This window comes from Pelobates fuscus, chromosome 2 (assembly GCF_036172605.1).
Source record: "Pelobates fuscus isolate aPelFus1 chromosome 2, aPelFus1.pri, whole genome shotgun sequence".
NCBI classification, from domain to species: Eukaryota; Metazoa; Chordata; class Amphibia; order Anura; family Pelobatidae; genus Pelobates; species Pelobates fuscus.
In genome coordinates, this window is record NC_086318.1 from 427,289,308 (window position 1) to 427,310,039 (window position 20,732).

Genomic DNA, 20,732 nt, shown 5'->3' on the forward strand with positions numbered 1-20,732 from the left:
AGGCAGAGAAGGGGTTACATTGGAGTGGGGGGGCAGGCAGAGAAGGAGTTACATTGGAGTGGGGGGGCAGGCAGAGAAGGGGTTACATTGGAGTGGGGGGCAGGCAGAGAAGGGGTTACATTGGAGTGGGGGGGCAGGCAGAGAAGGGGTTACATTGGAGTGGGGGGGGCAGGCAGAGAAGGGGTTACATTGGAGTGGGGGGGCAGGCAGAGAAGGGGTTACATTGGAGTGGGGGGGGCAGGCAGAGAAGGGGTTACATTGGAGTGGGGGGGCAGGCAGAGAAGGGGTTACATTAGGGTGGGGGGGCAGAGAAGGTGTTACATTAGGGTGGGGGGGCAGAGAAGGGGTTACATTAGGGTGGGGGGGCAGAGAAGGGGTTACATTGGGGTGGGGGGGCAGGCAGAGAAGGGGTTACATTGGAGTGGGGGGGGGCAGAGAAGGGGTTACATTAGGGTGGGGGGGCATTGTTTGGGCTCTGTGCCCTACCTTCATTAGACATCCCTGGTGGTCCAGTGTCTCCCTGGTGGTCCGGTGGGTTACCTCTCCGGTCTGAGCTCCGCCGGGTGCTGAGCTGCAGGCCGTGTAATAAAAGCCTCGCGAGCTCCCAGAGTGTTGCCATGGTAACGCTCTGGGAGCTCGCGAGACTTCTATCACACGGTCTGCAGCTCTGCACCCGGCGGAGCTGCTGGGCAGACTGATTGGAGGCAGCCCGGCGGCATACAGGGCAAGCCGCCGGGCTCCCTCCTGGTGTCAGTCTGCCTGACTAGCCGGCGGCCCTGGATGTGTGGGTCAGCGCGACCCACTGGGAATCGCCCTGCGACCCACCAGTGGGTCGCGACCCACACTTTGGGAACCGCTGCTCTAATGAATCACATGCTTTCCTTTCATCGCACCGCAATAAAGCCTCTTTATTGCAGATATATTCTCTGCAGCAGTAGGATTTTTATATTTGTATATGCTCTTATTGAATCTCCAGTAATACATGGAAAGGGAACAATAACCACTTACATTCGTCTCTCCTGATGGGACCTGCTGCTTGTTGGCTATAAGAAGTTCCTTTAGGTCGTTCGTGCTACAGACCTTCTTCAATTCATCTTTAATTCCCCAGACAAACTCAGTTTGCTCCTTTAGTACAAAGAATAAAGAACGGTTATACCCACAGAAAAAGAAGAATGATTCAAGGAACGTTTCAAACCACAATGTGTGCTTTACAAAATAATATTTTAAAATATACTTTAAAAAAAAACAGGATGACGACATTGATTTTTCATTTTGTTTTACAAACTATACTATAAAGTGTTGTTAAACTCTCACTAAACTCATTTTTTCCTGTTGGTGTCTGATTGTCAATTAATGTTCTGGAACAGTTTTAGCTTATAACCCTTCTGTTTAAAGACAAAGAGCAAGAGCGTTACTTAGGATCCAAGTCTTTATTTAAAGTGAAAGTGTAACCTAGAACCGTGCTGGTGAAATGGAAAGTGATGTAATATGATCGGCACATATTTACCTTTAGCAACTTCTCAAGCTTGGCCTCTTCTTTCTTTATCTTCTTTTTGGATACACCAGAGCCATCAATCTCATCGCCTTTTCTTTTCCTAATATAACAAAAAGTTCAATAGAAGTTTAACCCCTTAAGGACCAAATTTCTGTAATAAAAGGGAATCATGACATGTCACGTGTCCTTAAGGGGTTAAAGTTTTAAAGGAATTCACTGTGGGCTTATTTTGTTTTTTTAATTAATACTTTGCGACCTAAAATCAAAACCAGTGACATGCCAGGCGAGTACAATTCTAAATGTAAAAATTAAACGTAATTATATATTTGTTAATATTGCAGAATCTTCAAAGGAAAAAACAAAACCAAAACTAAAGAAATACTAATAAGAAGACATAAACAATACTTTACACACAGTCGCGTTCTCCAGGATGCAAATCTATTTCCAGATGCCTCTAAAACGTGTTACACAAAACAAACACAAAAAGCCCCACAAAAGCCCCAGTAGCTGGACACAGCACTCCTGGGTCTCATTATTAAAGCCAAAACTGGGCAGCATTACACCTGATCTGTTATGAATTAACTAAATCCCAGCTGCACTGAGAATCCTAATTAGGAAACAAACCTGATGGACTACAATAAACATACAAAGGATTTACGTGGACTCTCTCGGGTGGAAACCAAGTGGGCATCATCTCTCTAAGTAGCTAATTATCGAGGTAATAAATCAAATTTACTCTTAACACCTACTCACAGCTGTGCACAAACATCAAAGCACGGGGGGCTATCAGAATATAAAAAGGTTAGGAGGTTAGAGACCAATGGTTAGAAGCTTACAATCTAATATACCAGTTGCTCATGTAAATATTCCCTGCATCGTGGGTTTGCGCGAAGAATGAGTGAACAGAACTGTATTAAGCCGGAAAAGAAAGCGTAAGTATGGCACTAACTGAATGCTATCGGTGTACCAGGCAAGAGCAAACTTTAGAAAAGAGAGGGGAAATAAAACAATGGAAATATCAAAATATAATGTTGGCAAGTACAGCTGAGAAGGTAGAGAGAGGTACTAAAAATATTGGGTATAAAGTAAAATCCATGTGATTTCTGTTTGGCATAGCAGAGATCGGTCTGGTAGGTTTGTAAAAAAGCAGTGGTAGCGATGTAACATTCCTTACAAAGTTCACCATTACACATTTTGTTGACATCGGTGTTAGTCGAGGGTATCTAAGGAACAACCCAGTGTGTAGGTCAAGAAGTGGTTCAGTTATGTTAATGGCCTGTAAGGTGTTCTGCATATGCTTGAAGGTCTTGGGGCAGAATATCTTCCGCTATCCCGCGAAGGCGTATGTTGCTGCGCTTGTCTCGGTCCTTGTGGTCTGTCACTTTGTCAGCAAGGCAGTCCAGTTTTGCGTTCATCTCAGTATATGCATCAGCGAGAGTATTATGCGCCAATATAATTTCTTCGGTTTTATCTTCGAGATGCGCAGTTCTGTCCCCCAGTGTTTGTAAATATCTGTTGGTATGTTTCGCGCCATTTTCGTGATGTCCGCCTGTAATGAGGTTTGCAGCATTTTGTGGAGCCATAGGTCTGTTGCAGGGGTTGATACTTTATTTTAGAATGAGGGTAAAGATCTCCAATTTCTCCAATTTCCACAGAACTATGACTAAAACAGTATACTATGCTGTACACAAAGCAATAACCGCATACAAGTTTTACAAGATAAATACGTATTCTTCTTTTTGTTTTTACTTTGTTCATTATGTTTTAAAGGTTTTACACAAACATCGACAATACAGTACAATGAATGTAGTACACCAAGTATAAGAAGGGACTGGTCAAAAGGTTAGTCCTGACAAGGAGAGGACGTCCTATAGTCCAGAAGAGAGAGAGAGCGAATAGGAAGAGACAGACATTTAATAATTATTTGATGGGCATAGGGAACAGGGATACTGGGGAAATAAATTCTAAGATTAAGTAAAACTGTAATATATGATTCCATCTATGAAGGGCTTAGAAGGGATTCAGCAGCCAGATTGATTCATTTGTGCTGCATTTTTTAAGACTATATTCAGTGCAAACACTTAGCCACCCTGGGGTGTTGCAGGGAAGAGGATAGGAGCGCTGTGTTTTGGCCAGTTTGCTCATTGTCACCCACAGAGGGTGAGGTGTTGCATGAAGATGGTAAATCCGGACTGTGTGGGTGTTTGCGAGGGCAAGGCTGATGGGATTACGCCTTAGCTCCCTTCCCTTGCCCAAAGTAAGAGGGGCAGAATCTTACAGGGAGCAGAATTCCTGTCTCAATGCGGAGGATCCACACAAAGAGCCCATATAAGGAGTCCTTCACACTGATAATAATGCAGACGGATTCTGTTGTCTCGCAGAGATTTTGTAACAGACTGTCAGTAAATCCAAGGGCAGTTTAATATTACGTGTTACTTCAGCAGCCTTAGCAGGGAACCTGTGACATCTCTGGAAGTGACAGAGTCTCGATCCCTCAGACCTTTAAAAACTATATTAAAAAGAGTTTACTGGAATACGGCAGAAGCAGATTTAACTACTTTTTCAAGCGTAACTCATAGCCCAGAACCCTTGTATTTCCTGAACTGGATGCAGCACCATGTCATCCCCTCAATAGGTTGTGCTGGACTCTTTTTACTAAGAGACAGAGCTCAGTAGTCCCTGCATATTAAAAAAAAAAAAAATCTGAAAAATAAATATTCAGACACCTAATAAAGCCTGACCCATCATCATTTATACTCTAGGAATAATTTCCAACCCAAAGTGGAACACATTTATCAGCCACTATTCACAGATATAATGCCTGTAAGTTTGCTGAATATGTAATCTCACCCACTGCTTTCAAACAGTACAGGAAGTTTCAATAGGCCATATCATACAGTCACGATAGGGGGGTGGGGAATAGATAAAGATTACAATAGCAGTTTTAAATACCTTTATTTTAGAAATACATGATTTGACCCCATTTACTAAATGTCGAGATTATGCTCAAACGCAGAGATTCTTTTTAGAGGTTACCATTTTTAGTAAACTGTACCACTAGTATGCTTTCAGGGTTCTTACAAATAACTATAAGCAAACTATTTGACCATTGTTATTAAAGGGACACTATAGTCACCCAGACCACTGCAGCTCAATAAAGTGGTCTGGGTGCAATGTCCTTCATGTTTTAACCCTTCAAATATAAACATAGTTTCAGAGAAAGTGCTATGTTTACATAGCAGGGTTAATCAAACCTCTAGTGGACGTCTTCCTGACAGCTGCTAGAGGCGCTTCTGCGACACTGGATGCAAAATTTGCATTCAGCGTGCAGAACGTCCATAGGAAAGCATTGAGAAATGCCTTCCTATGGACTGTTAGAATTTGCGCGCGGCTCTTGCCGAGCATGCGCATTCCACTCCACTTGGGAGATGACATCGGAGTTGCAGGAGAGGTCACCAGCGCCGAGGCAGCCCGGCGCTGGAAAAAGGTAAGTGGATGAAGGGGGTCTAACCCCTTCAGCCCAGCGGGATAGGGACCCTGAGGGTGAGGGTCCCCCAAGCATTATATAGTGCCAGGAAAACGAGTTTGTTTTCCTGAAACTATAGTGATCCTTTAATATATTTTATCATCTACTGTATGTGAGAAAAATAGCATTTTAGCATATCTGCATTTCACACTGTGAGAAAGATCGCGAAAAAAAAGGATGCTGTATACGGTCTTAAGTTTTTCATTTCACAAATATTTTTATAAAAGGATGAAAGAATAAACTAAAAATTACAATTGTGTAAATTAAGATCAAAACGTTTTTCTGCAAAGCAATATAAAACACAAAATTGCTGTGTTATTGGTTTATTCGCTACCGATCACATCCCTTGCTTCAAATAAATGTTATGCTAATATTTTTTTCAATCAAAAAGTGCTTGGTAGTTAAATGGTAATATTTTGCATTAACGCAGCTACTTTATGCAAACACAGACACCATTTTGTTTTAGCACCAATAAAGAAACTAACTTAAAGGGACACTATAGTCACCTGAACAACTTTAGCTTAATGAAGCAGTTTTGGTGTATAGAACATGCCCCTGCAGCCTCACTGCTCAATCCTCTGCCATTTAGGAGTTAAATCCCTTTGTTTATGAACCCTAGTAACACCTCCCTGCAGGTGACTTGCACAGCCTTCCATAAACACTTCCTGTAAAGAGAGCCCTATTTAGGCTTTCTTTATTGCAAGTTCTGTTTAATTAAGTTTTTTTTTATCCCCTGCTATGTTAATAGCTTGCTAGACCATGCAAGAGCCTCCTGTATGTGATTAAAGTTCAATTTAGAGATTGAGATACAATTATTTAAGGTAAATTACATCTGTTTGAAAGTGAAACCAGTTTTTTTTCCCATGCAGGCTCTGTCAATCATAGCCAGGGGAGGTGTAGCTAGGGCTGCATAAACAGAAACAAAGTGATTTTACTCCTAAATGACAGTGAATTGAGCAGTGAAATTGCAGGGGAATGATTTATACACTAAAACTGCTTTATTTAGCTAAAGTAATTTAGGTGACTATAGTGTTCCTTTAATTTTTCATTAAATGATGTAACTGATTGCGGTTTCTCTGAAAGTGTAACACAGGTATCTGAAGCACTCCAAGAAAACAAGTCACCTTCAAGCCAGATGAACATCAGTGAACAGTTAGTCGCCAACGCAAGTGGCGGCCAAGATCCACCTGCACTTTATTTTCCCATGGATGTACCGTACACAGCAGCAGAGATTGCAATCGCTGCTATAGCTGCAGTGGGAAACCTCTTGGTATGTGTTGCGGTCATCCAGGACCGCAAGCTCTGGACGGTAACTAATTATTTCTTAATTTCTCTGTCAGTAGCAGACACATGCGTGGGAGCATTCGCCATCCCCTGTGCCATTCTAACGAGCATAGGGATTCCACAACATCAACTGAGACTCTGTTTGCTGATGCTGTCTGTCCTAATTATGCTGACAATGAGTTCAACCTTCAGCCTCCTGGCTATTGCTATGGATCGTTACATTGCCATTCTACAGCCTCTTCGATACAAAAGCATTATGACCCCACGTAACGCACTTGTCATTATAGTTGTAGGATGGGTCACTTCATTCCTTTCTGGGCTGCTGCCGTTGATGGGTTGGTACAAAGCCACTTCCCCGACTGGCCACTGTCTCTTCACACAAATAGTAGACATGACTTACGTGGTCTACTACTTCTCGGTTGTCTTTTTCATTTTGCCCCTGATTGTCATGCTTGTTATCTATGCTAAAATCTTTTCAGCAGTCAGAAAGCAGCTTGCGGCCATAGCAAAGGGGGGACAGCTGGGCAGTGTTGCAGGTAAGAATGCAGTGGGCATCAGGAAAGAAATGAAAACGGCCACCTCTCTTTTTACAATCATCTTCTTTTTCAGTCTATGTTGGGCCCCTTTGCACCTCATAAACTGGTTTCAACTCCTCTGCCCAAACGGCTTTGTTCCACTGATCATACTACAGATTGCCATCGTACTGACGCACGCCAATTCTGCCCTCAATCCAATCCTATATGCGTACAAATTGAAGACCTTCAGGAAAGCCTTCAAGGCCATTTTTGTATGCAGGCCTAATGCTGTTACACCAACAAAAGATTGGGACTGAGGATCTGGTGGTTTCCATTAGGTGAACCTCATAAACGTAGCACCCAACATCAGATAGTAATGTTAACTTGGCTTCCAGAACGTCACAATTAGAGTAAATGGACTGGAAATTAGCCAACGTCAGATTGATCCAGAACACACACTATAAAAAAGTCTGAATACAAGCATTGCAGAAAGACTCATAACAGAACAAAAGTGTTTTTCCTCTGTAGTTGCCTTTCCTTCATGTAAAACATATTTTGATTAGGAAAATTAACTTGAATCCATAAAGCATTCCATATTTATTTTTTACATTTTATAAAGTGTAGTCATCACTGTAAAAAAACACAAAGCAGACTAAGCTCTGCCCGTAAAACAGAATTTCAACACATTTTTACAATCCTTCTCCAGGCAAACTCGTTTTCCTAATTCTATAAACATTCTTTAACAATTCCCCTTGTTCCTGAAAGTAGTGTTACCACGGCAATGAAAAACCGAATCAGAGATTTATTTTGACAGTTTGCCTTAGAGAGAATCAAGGAATTATAATGGAAATGTAATTTATCCTAGACCATAGGCCATAATTTCTCCTTTGTCATGGCCAAATTAATGCTTTAGGGGATCTTTTAAGGTTAGGTGAATAATTAATCAAACTATAAAATATTTTTTAAGATGCAGAAGGGCCTGAAAGAAAAAACAAAGCTCCCTGGATCATAGCCCAATTTGTAGATTGGTGACTGGTAAATAAAATCACTCAAACCGTAAAGCACATCTAACTACACTAACAAACGGCTACTTAGAGAGGTCTACTGAGCCCTACCTGCTGAGCTGTAGAACGTTTCAATGAATGCTCATATTGAGGTATATGGGTAGAAAAATATTGGTGCAGATTAAAAAACAGTTATTAAAGACAAAAGAGAAAAAGTGAAAGCAGGAATCGCACATTAAACATGGTGTATCTAGTTTTTTTTTTACATACATTGTGAGATCAAATGTAAAAGTCAATCTCAAGTCAGCTCTGGTCGAATGGTGTACAATGTTTAGAAGCGAACAGGAAATGAGTGAAATGTGGCCTTACCAATGCTAAGCGGAGATCTGGTTATTTACACACAGGCATCAAACAGAGACTGGACACATTACATGTAACTTATGTAGGTAATGCTTTAAAATGTTTTGGAATCTGCACAATAGGAGACTGCGGTGCTTTATCTCACTATATATGTGAACAGATGCACAGCAAAGCCGAAATGGCTCAGGAGATTTCCCTCTGTGTGTTTGGGTGTACACCTTCAGTGACAACTCACAGGACAACACAGTTATTCGACAAATCCTCCTCTAGATCCACGAGGCACGTTTTATAGAGATATTCATCACAGCTAAAAAAAAATGTACGGCTTCAGCCCTTTAATTGCGCTCACGAGTGCCAACAAGGAAAAACTGAAAAGTACTAAATATATTCGGAAACCAACGTCAACAATTTTTCTTTCAGCAAAGCAAGGCACCTACATGGCAGTATAAATTTTTTTTTAATAAAATAAATCCAGAATGGATAATAAAATCGGCTCTCCACCCAAAAAAGTGCACACAACAAATTCCGACAAGCTTTGCGCAAACTTACCCCTCGTTCTTCAAAGCTGGGAGTTTGACCTTCAGAATGTCTTTGTCTTCGTCTTTTAGCGTTTTGAAACCCTTCATATGAGTGGCGTTGTAGATAGACAGAAAGCCTAGTTCGTCACGCCGGCTGACAAAGCAGTCACAGTGGTACCAACGATCAATCATACCAAGCTGAGGCCGTTCTACATCCACACTCTTCTTCGAAATTCTGACCTGGCCCTGCACAGCATAGAATAGAATGAAATATAGCAATGCACAATGATACAGACTGAAATGAAAGCATTAGGTTTGCTTAGCTGGTTAAATGTAATTTCCTTAACCCCTTAAGGACCAAACTTCTGGAATAAAAGGGAATCATGACATGTCACACATGTCATGTGTCCTTAAGGGGTTAAAGGAACACCATAGTCACCTAAATTACTTTAGCTAAATAAAGCAGTTTTAGTGTATAGATCATTCCCCTGCAATTTCACTGCTCAATTCACTGTCATTTAGGAGTTAAATCACTTTGTTTCTGTTTATGCAGCCCTAGCCACACCTCCCCTGGCTATGATTGACAGAGCCTGCATGAAAAAAAAACTGGTTTCACTTTCAAACAGATGTAATTTACCTTAAATAATTATATCTCAATCTCTAAATTTAACTTTAATCACACACAGGAGGCTCTTGCATGGTCTAGCAAGCTATTAACATAGCAGGGGGTAAGAAAATCTTAATTAAACAGAACTTGCAATAAAGAAAGCCTAAATAGGGCTCTCTTTACAGGAAGTGTTTATGGAAGGCTGTGCAAGTCACATGCAGGGAGGTGTGACTAGGGTTCATAAACAAAGGGATTTAACTCCGAAATGGCATAGGATTGCGCAGTGAGGCTGCAGGGGCATGTTCTATACACCAAAACTGCTTCATTAAGCTAAAGTTGTTCAGGTGACTATAGTGTCCCTTTAAATCAGTTTTCAGTATAAAGGACTATGCTGCCAAATAACTATGTGTTGAGACTCTAGAGATATACAAAGTCAAGTTTTAACCCCTTAGTGACAGGTACAGTTCATTACATAAATCCATCTGGCCTCCCTGTCCCAAATCCCCCCTCACATGGCCTTTCTTAATTATTCACATTTTCAAAGTTACACATAGGGAAAAGTAGGATTAATTTCCCTTATGTATAACCTGAAGGTTGACAAAAGTCAACAAAGTCAAGCTCCTTAATCAATTTTGTTATTGACTTTTTTTGGGGGGACTCGCCTCCATCCCACGGCAAGTTACTGAGCCTCATTGGTGACCTGTGCACGATTCCAAGAGTCAACGCCGAGATCGGCGGAAGTGGCCAGATACCCAAAGCATGCGCATTATTTCACATGCATGCCGCGCCGCCATCATAGAATTTCTAAGATAGCGGCGCCAAATAAACAAAAATGTTGAACAAGTCGAGTGAGAAGTCCTGGGGACTTGGGCAAGAGATCCCTAGTTTGGCAATCTAGTGACAGAGCTGGTTTAATATTGGTGGACAAACACTGTACAAAGGCTTATTAAAAGCTTCTACGGAAATGGTCCTTACCGATCTCATCAAGACCCAGCTACGGCTGGATCCCCCATGAGGGAGGCTTTCCAGCAATATAACCCTGGCTGCCCAACGCATTCCACCATTGTCTCACCATGAGAAAATCACCAGTCCCAGAAAGTCCAGGACTAGTGCTGGATGCTACAGCCATGTGATCAGAGGCTTTCCCAGGCATCTGATGCCCGTGACAGGCAGTATTAGTGATGGGAAGCCTCAGCCCCTGCAGTTAGACTATGTCCTTTAGCTTTAACCCTTCGATGTAAAGCATTTAGTGAATACGGCAAAGCTTACATTGATGGGTTAAATACACCTCTAGTGGCTGTCTTCCCGACAGCCACTACAAGCACTTTCTGCTGTGAGAACCAAGTCAAATTTAGATCTCACAGCTGTCCTCCGTTTCAGCACTGAGCATGCAGGCGCTTTTATACCTAATCCTCCTTTAGGAGGAGCATTGAACTGGACATTTACAAGCATAGATATTGCTGGAGGTGGACTGAACAGATGCAGGTAATCATTCTCGGTGCTTAAAAGGTACAAATACCATTTATTCCAGTTTTTATGTAGGGGAAGCCCTAAATCTAAAGAGGAGAACACTGGTTTTAGGAATACAGGTTTGCCTCGCCATGCGTTACAGAGACAGTACTTTGTGATTCCGGTCCCACAAACCAGCCGTTACCTTTTCTATCTTCTCATTGCACCCTTTGCATGTGCTTCTGTTTGATTTTGCATACTCTGCTGCGAAATCTATTAATGTCATCTCTGTTTTTCCTCCTTTGGCATCGCCGCCGCTGGCTGCATAAAAACAATGTAACAAAAAGAAAAAGATCAATTAGTAAATATCTGATAAAATAAATCCTTTATTAAACCTGTCTCAGCACAGCAGTACAAATAACGCAGCATTGAAATCGTATTCATCACACACACAAAAAAATAAAATAAATCAAAGCAACACTTCCATTCACATCAACTTGCAGATATAGAATGACCTCGAACGTTACGGCAGTCAGCTACAGCCTTTATCAAGTGTACCACCTGATACCTTCATGCAACTCACTGTAAAATCTCACCCAGGATGAAACAATGTGGGTTGGACAGAGTAAAAGCCACACAAATAATTGATGCTCAAAATAGGAATCCATTTAAATGTTGGCTCTTGATTCCTGCAGTAAGCTCCCTTTGCAAATGTATACATTTCCCAAATTGTTAAAAGGGACCCTTATATAGTGTTTAAAAAAAAATAAAAAAATTAAAAAAAATAAACACTATTCCAGTGCTGCGTTGGTCTGCCGGCACTGGCTCTGCACTTGATCTGCCTCCTTGGCTGAGATCATCAAAATTAACAAATCTCAGCCAAGGAGGCAGGGCAGGAGCTGAGTCAAACGCCACCTTAGCCAATCAGCATCTCCTCAATGTCCCTAGGGAGCAATGCAGACACTGCCTTTTCTCGGAAAATAGTGTTTAAATAAAAAGCCTGCAGGGACAGGATATATACACTAGAACCTCTTCATTAAGCTATAGTTCTGGTGACGATTAGTGTCCCTTTAAAGAAGAATTCAACCAGAAACCACCTTTGACCAGATGCAGTGTACTGAGGCTTCTTCTGGGCAAGAGGATGAATTACACTAAGGCAGGTGATAACCAGGTACTAGGCAAGTCATAAAAGAATAGAAAATTACCCATATCAGGTAACGTCCAGAGGAACAGTAGGACAGCAAAAAAAGAATGCGGTTAGGAGGAGGAAGTTCCCCAAATTTACTTCCTCTCCAATGTAATAAATGGAAGGAACTAACGGATAGCAGTGTTGCCATGGTCCTGACCTGGGATGTAGGTTTTGTGTACTCCATGCGGATTAACGATTTATTTGTATTGATGGAGATATGTGTAATCAGGGAACATTTTAGGTGAAAAGGTTAAAAAGGAGAATTTTAGGAAACCAAATCAAATAGACCAGGTAGAAATAAAATTTCAGAAAAATTAAAATGGGACTTTGTTTAGAATAGAAACAGCCAACGGGTAAACGTAGCCCACACACACCCCGCAAGGTTACCAGGAATTACCTGCTGTTGCTCCCCCAGTTTCAATGGCCTTCTTTATCTGCTCTTGGTCTTCCCATCGTAGCTCAGTAAAACCATCAATATCTCCGTGGGATACTACCCGTGCTCTCTTCCAGAAGCAGGCATAATGATGCCAGTGTGGTACCTTTCCATCAAACATTGGAGACTGCGGGTAGAAGGAAGGATAAGAAGGCGAGGATTAATTCTATAAAAAAAACAATGTATTCTATTAATCCATTATCTTTGGTGCAATGTCTATGATCTGTATCTACACATCATATCATGAAACAAAATATTTAATTTAAAAAAAAGGTTGAGGTGAATATAAATTAGGGAATGCTAGCCCTGGTACCCGATGTGCTTCTGAACTACATTTCCCATAAGGCTCAGCCTTTTAGGAAAGCTTGGCCACCACTGAACTTGATAAACACAAATTGCGTGCATCTCTTGAGTGACACGTAGCAATGAAAATAACCACTTTCGCACGTTAACACAAGACAGTTTGGAATTAATAACACCCACGGAAATGCATCAACCCCCCCCCCCCCCTCCTTGATTATTGCTGCCCATGCAGAAAACCAGCGTTCAAAAAAGCATCGGGTCACAAACATGTAATTTTGACCATATAGAGTTAAAACCACCATCTATCCCCCCCACAACCCTCCTCCCCTTACTCCCCAAAATATAGTACAATCTTACCTTTATTCCAATCTGCTGGTGCAGGCTCTGCCCCTGATCTTCCTGCTTGGTTGAGATAATCAGAAGTGGTGATCTCAGCCAGTCACAATGCATAGGAAAGCATTGGATTGGCTGAGACTGTCAAGGAGGCAGATCAGGGGCAGAGCCAGCACAAACCAAACACAGCCCTGGGCAATCAGCATCTCTTCATAGAGATTAATTGAATCAATGCACCTCTATGAGGAAAGTTCAGTGTCTGCATGCAGATGGTGGAGACACTGAATGTCAGTCACACTGTGCAGCACTGCCCCAGGAAGCACCTCTAGTAGTCATCTGAGGAGTGGTCAGTGGAGGTATCCCTTGGCTGTAATGTAAACACTGCATTCTCTCTGAAAAGACTGTGTTTACTGCAAAAAGCCTGAAGGGACGGATTCTACTCAGCAGAACAAATACAGTAAGCTGTAGTTGTTCTGGTGACTCTAGTGTCCCTTTAATCTTTCCTTCCTGGGGATCAAGATTTGATCGAATAACACTATTCACCATGAAAGAATAACAGGGATCTGTTTGTGATCACAGATTACCTGCTCCATTACAGCAGTACGAGTCAGGAATTGGTGACATTTAATTTGGTGCCAATGCAGGATTTGTTTATGGTACAGAGTATGAGTCAGTATCTGGAAAACAACATCCATTCCAGCATCTGTGGACTCGCTAATGAAATACTAATTATTAAATGATTATTTTAACATCTTGCACCCTCCTTGCTACATATAATACAGGAGATTCTAAATAGACCCCACAAACTGTGATGGCTCTTTGTGGCAGTTATTTTCCCCATCATGCTGAGCCAACCTTAAAGCTTGCTGAGCACTATGGGAAACAGCATTTAGAATTATCTGGGTGTCAAAGACGTGCATCACTGTTCTAATGAACTCCAAAATAGAAGCTCTCATGCAGTACCAGCACTTAGCAGAGTCAGGCTTCAGATGAGCTGAGCAGGGTTCTTCCAGGAGTCAACCGAGGTCAGCAGACGTGCTGGGACATGTAGACTATTACAAATCCAACCGCACCGCTGCCTTTATAACTGTATTGTGTTATACAGACTGATTATTGGTTTATTGAATAGAATATACTCTCCTGAATGAAACCATTAACCCCTTCACTGCTACAGTCACAGTCGTAACTTTCACACACTTGTTTAACCTTCTAAATTTTACAGATCTTATCCTCACGGTATCTTGCCCATGGCAGTCTGCCATATACCTGTCCCATTCAATCTATCCAGGGTACATATACAGTATATATTATAATCCCAGCTGTAATATCTGTACAGCACAGGGGGATCAATACTCCCATGGTGACATGAACCGGGGCCTACAGGTAAATACAGAGCATCACAAACATCGGTTTTCTATTTCAATGTTTAAACACAATGTTGTTTCTGCTCTACCAGCAGAGCCCAGACAGCATAACGCAGCCTCCCATTTCTGTAATTACCAATCTCTCTCTGTTATATTGCCTAGCACAACCTACCCACCCATTACTTTGCCCCACAGTGTCAGGATGCCACTGCAGAAGTGAAATGTGATCTGGCCTCCCCACCAATCAGGACAGATCAAAAGATCAGTCGGGGGTCTACCACTTGGTCACAAACCTGTTACATGTTAGAATTTTTGGAGGAGACACCATCATGGCCACATACCATGTCAGGTAACTGGGAAACATACGAGAAATCATGACATTTTTTAATTTTATTTTTTAAATACCAGAGTGCGAGCATTCTCCAGCCCGGTATTGGAGGGAGACTGTGAAACATCCTTACAGATAGAGATCAGTCTTATTCTTATCTGTCACCCTCTACATAGGGGTGAGGGGATGGGTAGATCGACTACACATGCTTTGGACACGGGGTCAATCCCACGGTCCATGGGATGGGGTGGGGTGGAAGTGCATACTAGCCCCCTCACGTGCAGTACATTGGGGGAGGGGAAAGGGGGTCACTGACCAGAACCCTCAGACCGCCAATTATCCTGGAGATCACACAATGTCCGGGCATGAGAGATCTATTATGCTTCCCCATTCAGAGCCAGATATCGTGTGACAAAGCTAGAACTCATGTTATCCCTAGCAAAATTCTGTATGACTGGTTCATCCTATGACGATACAAATATTTATAGGGCGTCATAATGAATGTATTTTAATGCATCATCTATATATTAAATTAAAAAGCATGATCATTTACAGGCTGGTGTGTGCCTTTAAAAAAAAATATTTGCTATACAGACTAATATATGCCGTTTTTAAAAGGATTGACCCTCTCTCGAGTTTGCCCATTAAGCAGCCTCTGACCTTTATAGTTATTTTCCCCCATTAAGTATATTTATTCCTGTTTTGGTATGGGGAAGTCAGCCTTGGATTTTTCTTTTTATTGATAAGCCATTTTAATGGATGAGTTTGTGTTTGGGGGAGAGGTATTTTGTTTGACTTTAAATCTGAACCAAGCAACAGTCAAATTTGTTTTATTAAACTACCAAGACAAACATGCACAGAGCATCATGGGAGTTGTAGTTCTATAAAAGCTGTGTAGAGCATTCCTGCTATACAGGCAGCAAGGAAGTAAAAAAAAAAAAAAACCCATGTGACTAAAGTTGTGCAGAGATGTGGGGGTGGAAGGACTCTTTTGTGATAAAAGCACAATGCCAACTAATTGAATCCTTTACAGGGAGTGATGGAATGCAGGAGACAAATGAAAAAGGCAGAAGAAGATAAAAAGGGCCGGCCAACCAAATCTTAAAATCATGGCCGAAACACCTGAAAATGTTCTGGGTTTTTAAATTACATTTATTTTGCTTTATTTCAACAAAAGACATAAATAGATAATGCCCGTAGTGTTAAGATATGATCTATGGCTGCACTATAAAGTAATATAACGCCAATATCAAATCATATCACGAAATAAATGTGATCATCTCTAAATTACAAATAAGTACCCAAGTAATCCCCATTCTGGATTTTTGGTTGCAAAACATTAAGTTGCTGAATATTAAACCATTACCATTCGAACTGACAAAACAAAAACAAAACAAAAAAAAAGTCCACGGATACTTATAGAAATATAGTAAGGTAGAAGTGACAGCGTAATGGGTAAAGAAATCTGCACCAGCTAGAATGCCAACCATTAACCTCCCTGCTGTATGGAGAGATAAAAGATAACTGGTGAAAAATGTGCAGGAGTAGTGTAATGCCTTGAAACCAGTTATTGTTGGTGGATGGGCATCACTCTGATTGGCACAGGGGCTGGGCATGGGACCACTTTGGCACTAGCTGTGGCTCCTAGCCCTTCCCTGCACTAGCTGTGGCCCCTAGCCCTTCATTTCGCTAGCTGTGGCCCCTGTGGCTCCAAACACTTCATTACGCTAGCTGTGGACCCTAGCCCTTCCTTACACTAGCTGTGGCCCCTGACCCTGTGGCCCACCCTTACACTAGCTGTGGCCCCTACCCCTTCCTTACACTAGCTGTGGCCCCTACCCCTTCCTTACACTAGCTGTGGCCCCTACCCCTTCCTTACACTAGCTGTGGCCCCTGACCCTGTGGCCCACCCTTACACTAGCTGTGGCCCCTACCCCTTCCTTGCACTAGCTCTGGCCCCTGACCCTGTGGCCCACCCTTACACTAGCTGTGGCCCCTACCCCTTCCTTGCACTAGCTGTGGCCCCTGACCCTGTGGCCCACCCTTACACTAGCTGTGGCCCCTACCCCTTCCTTACACTAGCTGTGGCCCCTACCCCTTCCTTGCACTAGCTGTGGCCCCTACCCCTTCCTTGCACTAGCTGTGGCCCCTGACCCTGTGGCCCTTCCTTGCACTAGCTGTGGCCCCTGACCCTGTGGCCCACCCTTGCACTAGCTGTGGCCCCTACCCCTTCCTTGCACTAGCTGTGGCCCCTACCCCTTCCTTGCACTAGCTGTGGCCCCTACCCCTTCCTTGCACTAGCTGTGGCCCCTACCCCTTCCTTGCACTAGCTGTGGCCCCTACCCCTTCCTTGCACTAGCTGTGGCCCCTACCCCTTCCTTGCACTAGCTGTGGCCCCTACCCCTTCCTTGCACTAGCTGTGGCCCCTACCCCTTCCTTGCACTAGCTGTGGCCCCTGACCCTGTGCCCCATCCCCATGCAGTAGCTGTGGCCCCTACCCCTTCCTTGCACTAGCTGTGGCCCCTACCCCTTCCTTTCACTAGCTGTGGCCCCTACCCCTTCCTTGCACTAGCTGTGGCCCTTACCCCTTCCTTGCACTAGCTGTGGCCCCTACCCCTTCCTTGCACTAGCTGTGGCCCCTACCCCTTCCTTGCACTAGCTGTGGCCCCTACCCCTTCCTTGCACTAGCTGTGGCCCCTACCCCTTCCTTGCACTAGCTGTGGCCCCTGACCCTGTGCCCCATCCCCATGCAGTAGCTGTGGCCCCCGCTCCGTACCTGCACCATGATGGCTAGCCGCAGGGTCTCCTTGGCGATGTTCCCCGAGCATTTCTTGCAGGAGGCCCGGCCGCTCTTGGCATACTCGGCGCGGTACAGTTTATCGGCTGACTCGGCCATGGTGGTCCTCAGCAAAGCAGCACGCAGCCCGGATCCCGCCACACAACGAAACAGATCCGACTAGCCGAGCGCCGAGCGCGAGAGGCGGCCACGCCACTGCAGACATCCACTGCTCGGCGATCGATTCCACCGGCCTACAGGGGGCAGGAGAGAGCGCTGAGCGAGATAACGGACTGGGTGGGCGCCTCGTGATGACGTCAGAGGGTCTGGGAATGCTGCTAGGGACGCTTTGTGGGGGTCTCTGAGAGCTTCCTTATTCTGTTACAGCACTGGCTCAGGGCAAACAGGGGGGCATGTCCTGGGATACTCTGACCAGGCAGGGTGCCTGTGTGTTGGCTGAGTGTTGTGTGTGTGGTGGCTGAATTTAATTTCTATGTGAGTAGGAGAGTTTGTTTGTTGGCTGAGTGTTGTGTGTGTGTGTGTGTGTGTGTGTGTTGGCTGAATTTAATTTCTATGTGAGTAGGAGAGTTTGTGTGGTGGCTGAGTGTTGTGTGTGGTGGCTGAGTGTTGTGTGTGTGTGGCTGAATTTAATTTCTATGTGATTTGGAGAGTGAGTGTGGCTGAGTGTTGTGTGCAATGGCTGAGTGTGTGAACATTTTTTATTTGAGGCCCCCCCCCCCACAATCCCCTGCTTACCTTTTGGCTGGTGGAGGGTATATTCCTAGTGTTCCTGTGGAGGGTAAGCTGGATCCCTGGTGATCTAGTGGGCGAGCACCAATATCGGTATGAGATCTCTTTAAAAGCACCCTCGAGGTTCCTGCACTTTATCAGTGAGTCTGCGAGAAGTCCTGAGTGATAGAAGTCTGCACCCAATATTGGTGCAGACCACAACGCGCCAATCTCAAAGCTGGAGCTCCAGGCTTAGAATGGGCCTGCTTGGGCCCTAGGAGACTGTATTGGCCACCAAATTGGTAATCTGTCTCTGATACACTGCGTTATAAAAAAATAAAATTGAGGCACATAATCCATTTTTCTCATGCTAAAAGTCCAATGACTCAGCCAAATAAGTAGGGCTATCAGTGAGGACAGAATGCTCCCTGTCCAGCTTAGCATCAAAAATCCAGACATTGCTCTCGAGAATTACCGAGGTAAAGATTTTGTAATATCGCCTCTAAATTACAGCGTTTAGACTGTATTTAAGGCCGTCCGGTTCCAACTGTACGACTGATATCCAAACCTGAATGATGAAAATATCAACTGCCCTTCAGGCAAATACTCACCAGAACCCCCCAGGCGATAAAATGGGGTGCAAAAATAGGGAGAGTCATCGCCCATTAATCCCCCTTTTGCAGGATATTAGAGAGACCTCTGAGAGACCTGCACCATAGCTACACACAAAGATGGTGGAACCGGAGGACTCCCAAGAGGGAGAGGAGTATCTTCCTTTGTATAGACCTGGAGGAGTCTATTAGTCCTCAAAATCCAACGAGAACTCATCCCCGTCAACTAAAGGGGACATAGAAAAGTTCTTTATAGACTTTAGGAAGGTTTAGAAAGCATATCTACTGGAAGCACACAATTTAATAGGAGCCATTCACCAGAACGTAAGAGCAGTGGAGACAAGAGAGGCAGCCAGGAATAGCCACATTTTGGAAGCCAAAAGTCAAATAGAGCGACTCAGCTCACAGGTCCAATAACTGAGCCGAACGGTGACTTCACTGGAGACACGGCACAGGCGCCGTAATATTTGCATCAGAGGCATCCCATAGTCTGTAGGTAGTTACCTCTATGGGAGGTAAAGGGTGCACAGACTCCCTGCAGAAATGCTCCGTGTTTCGGGTGTGAAAATCTGCTGCAGCACCCAGTGGAGACCCCAGAGACATTAACGCGGTCACGAGAGATACCGCAGTGAGAGCAATGTTAACCGCTCCAGGGCAGGGATGGTACAAGGATTTTTGGGTACACAGACTAAGAAGATTTTGGTGCTCCTCCTTCCCCCCCCCCCCCCCCAAAAAAAAAAACAAGAATCTTCACCTGTGTGCCTCTTAACCCGCCTTTTGTTTCTTATCCCCTTTTTTAAATGTCTTACCCTCTTTAGTGTATCTAATTCCCTATTTTTCCCTATTGTGTGTCTTACACTGTGCATTTCCCTCCTGCCAGGTCACTCTAATCTAGCGCCCCCCAGGCCGGTGCTGCCTTATGGACGCGCCGGCCCTGCTCCAGGGTACTTGGGAACATCAAGTTCAAAGGCAACGCACTGGCGATCTATAGAGATATTCCATTTACAGTTTTAGCAGAGAAGAGGAGATTAGTCACTGTGGCGAGAATGCTGAGAGAAGTATCGCTGGGGAGTGGCCTTCTGGCCACTTTCGGAGATGGGTTCCTCACTCTTACCTCATCAGATGACCCAGAATCTATTCTACAGAGACTAGGCCTATCGTCCATGCCACAAGAAGAAGCATCATTCCCTGCTCAGAAGAGCACAATCCCCATATGATCTGGCAAGCCAGTGTTATCTACATCAGCTGTCTTATTGTCCATCTGGGTTTGTACAGGTTGGTTAGACCAAATTTTCAGACAGACTGTTCGTAATTCTAATAAAAGCTATCATTAAAAAAACCTCATTAGCACTAGTTTAAATGCTAACCTGGACAAAAGGTTTAGGTGACTGACACCCGTCTCCCCCCCTCCCCCTCCCCATTTTTGTTTTAATTAGCATTTTATAAAGACAAATTCTGTATGAAATGCTCGTAAACACTATTCGAATTTCACTAAAATTCCAACCCAGTCAAAAGATACCATAAGACAAAGCTGGGACTACTTTGTTTTATGTATTTGACAAAAGGTGGAGCATGCGCTGATGCTAGCTCTTGGTAGGTGAAGGGGTCCACCGGCGAGGGACACGTTCAGGTAAAACCTACCTTCCCCTTCACCCCCAGGCCAGTGCACTGCATACAAAGAAGGTGACAGAGCCAACTAAACTCCATTGCTGGGTCCAGTGTACACCAATAATAACAAACTTTTGTGTAAGTTATTAAAGGCACACTCTCAGCATCTTCAGTGCACATCAAAAAGAAAGAAGGAAGCAGGTATCATAATATTCTATAGCAATAGGAGGGATCAGAAAGTATCCAGAAGTAGTTTGGGTGTTCTAAATGATATCTGTAGTTGTTCTGGTTGTTAGACTG

At 43.7% G+C, this 20,732-nt stretch overlaps 2 protein-coding genes across 2 annotated transcripts in view; one reads left to right on the top strand and one right to left on the bottom strand.

Moving 5' to 3' along the window:
• Positions 1 to 17,710, bottom strand: part of PARP1 (poly(ADP-ribose) polymerase 1) — a 32,994-nt gene extending 15,284 nt beyond the window's left edge. The window contains exons 1-6 of the mRNA XM_063444062.1: positions 17,485 to 17,710; positions 12,345 to 12,507; positions 10,964 to 11,079; positions 8,734 to 8,948; positions 1,508 to 1,595; positions 1,009 to 1,125 (exon numbers count right to left, since the gene is read on the bottom strand). Of these exons, the coding sequence (XP_063300132.1) occupies positions 1,009 to 1,125; positions 1,508 to 1,595; positions 8,734 to 8,948; positions 10,964 to 11,079; positions 12,345 to 12,507; positions 17,485 to 17,604 (819 nt within the window). The 5' untranslated portion in view covers positions 17,605 to 17,710. The remainder of the gene's footprint in view (positions 1 to 1,008; positions 1,126 to 1,507; positions 1,596 to 8,733; positions 8,949 to 10,963; positions 11,080 to 12,344; positions 12,508 to 17,484) is intronic.
• Positions 6,226 to 7,243, top strand: LOC134586024 (adenosine receptor A1-like). Its single transcript, XM_063441527.1, has one exon. The coding sequence runs from the start codon at positions 6,226 to 6,228 to the stop codon at positions 7,135 to 7,137; it is 912 nt and encodes a 303-aa protein (XP_063297597.1). The 3' UTR covers positions 7,138 to 7,243.
• Positions 17,711 to 20,732: the final 3,022 nt, after the last annotated feature.

Coding starts and splice junctions, on each gene's coding strand:
- LOC134586024 (XM_063441527.1), top strand. CDS start 6,226: ATGGATGTACCGTACACAGCAGCAGAGATTGCAATCGCTGCTATAGCT.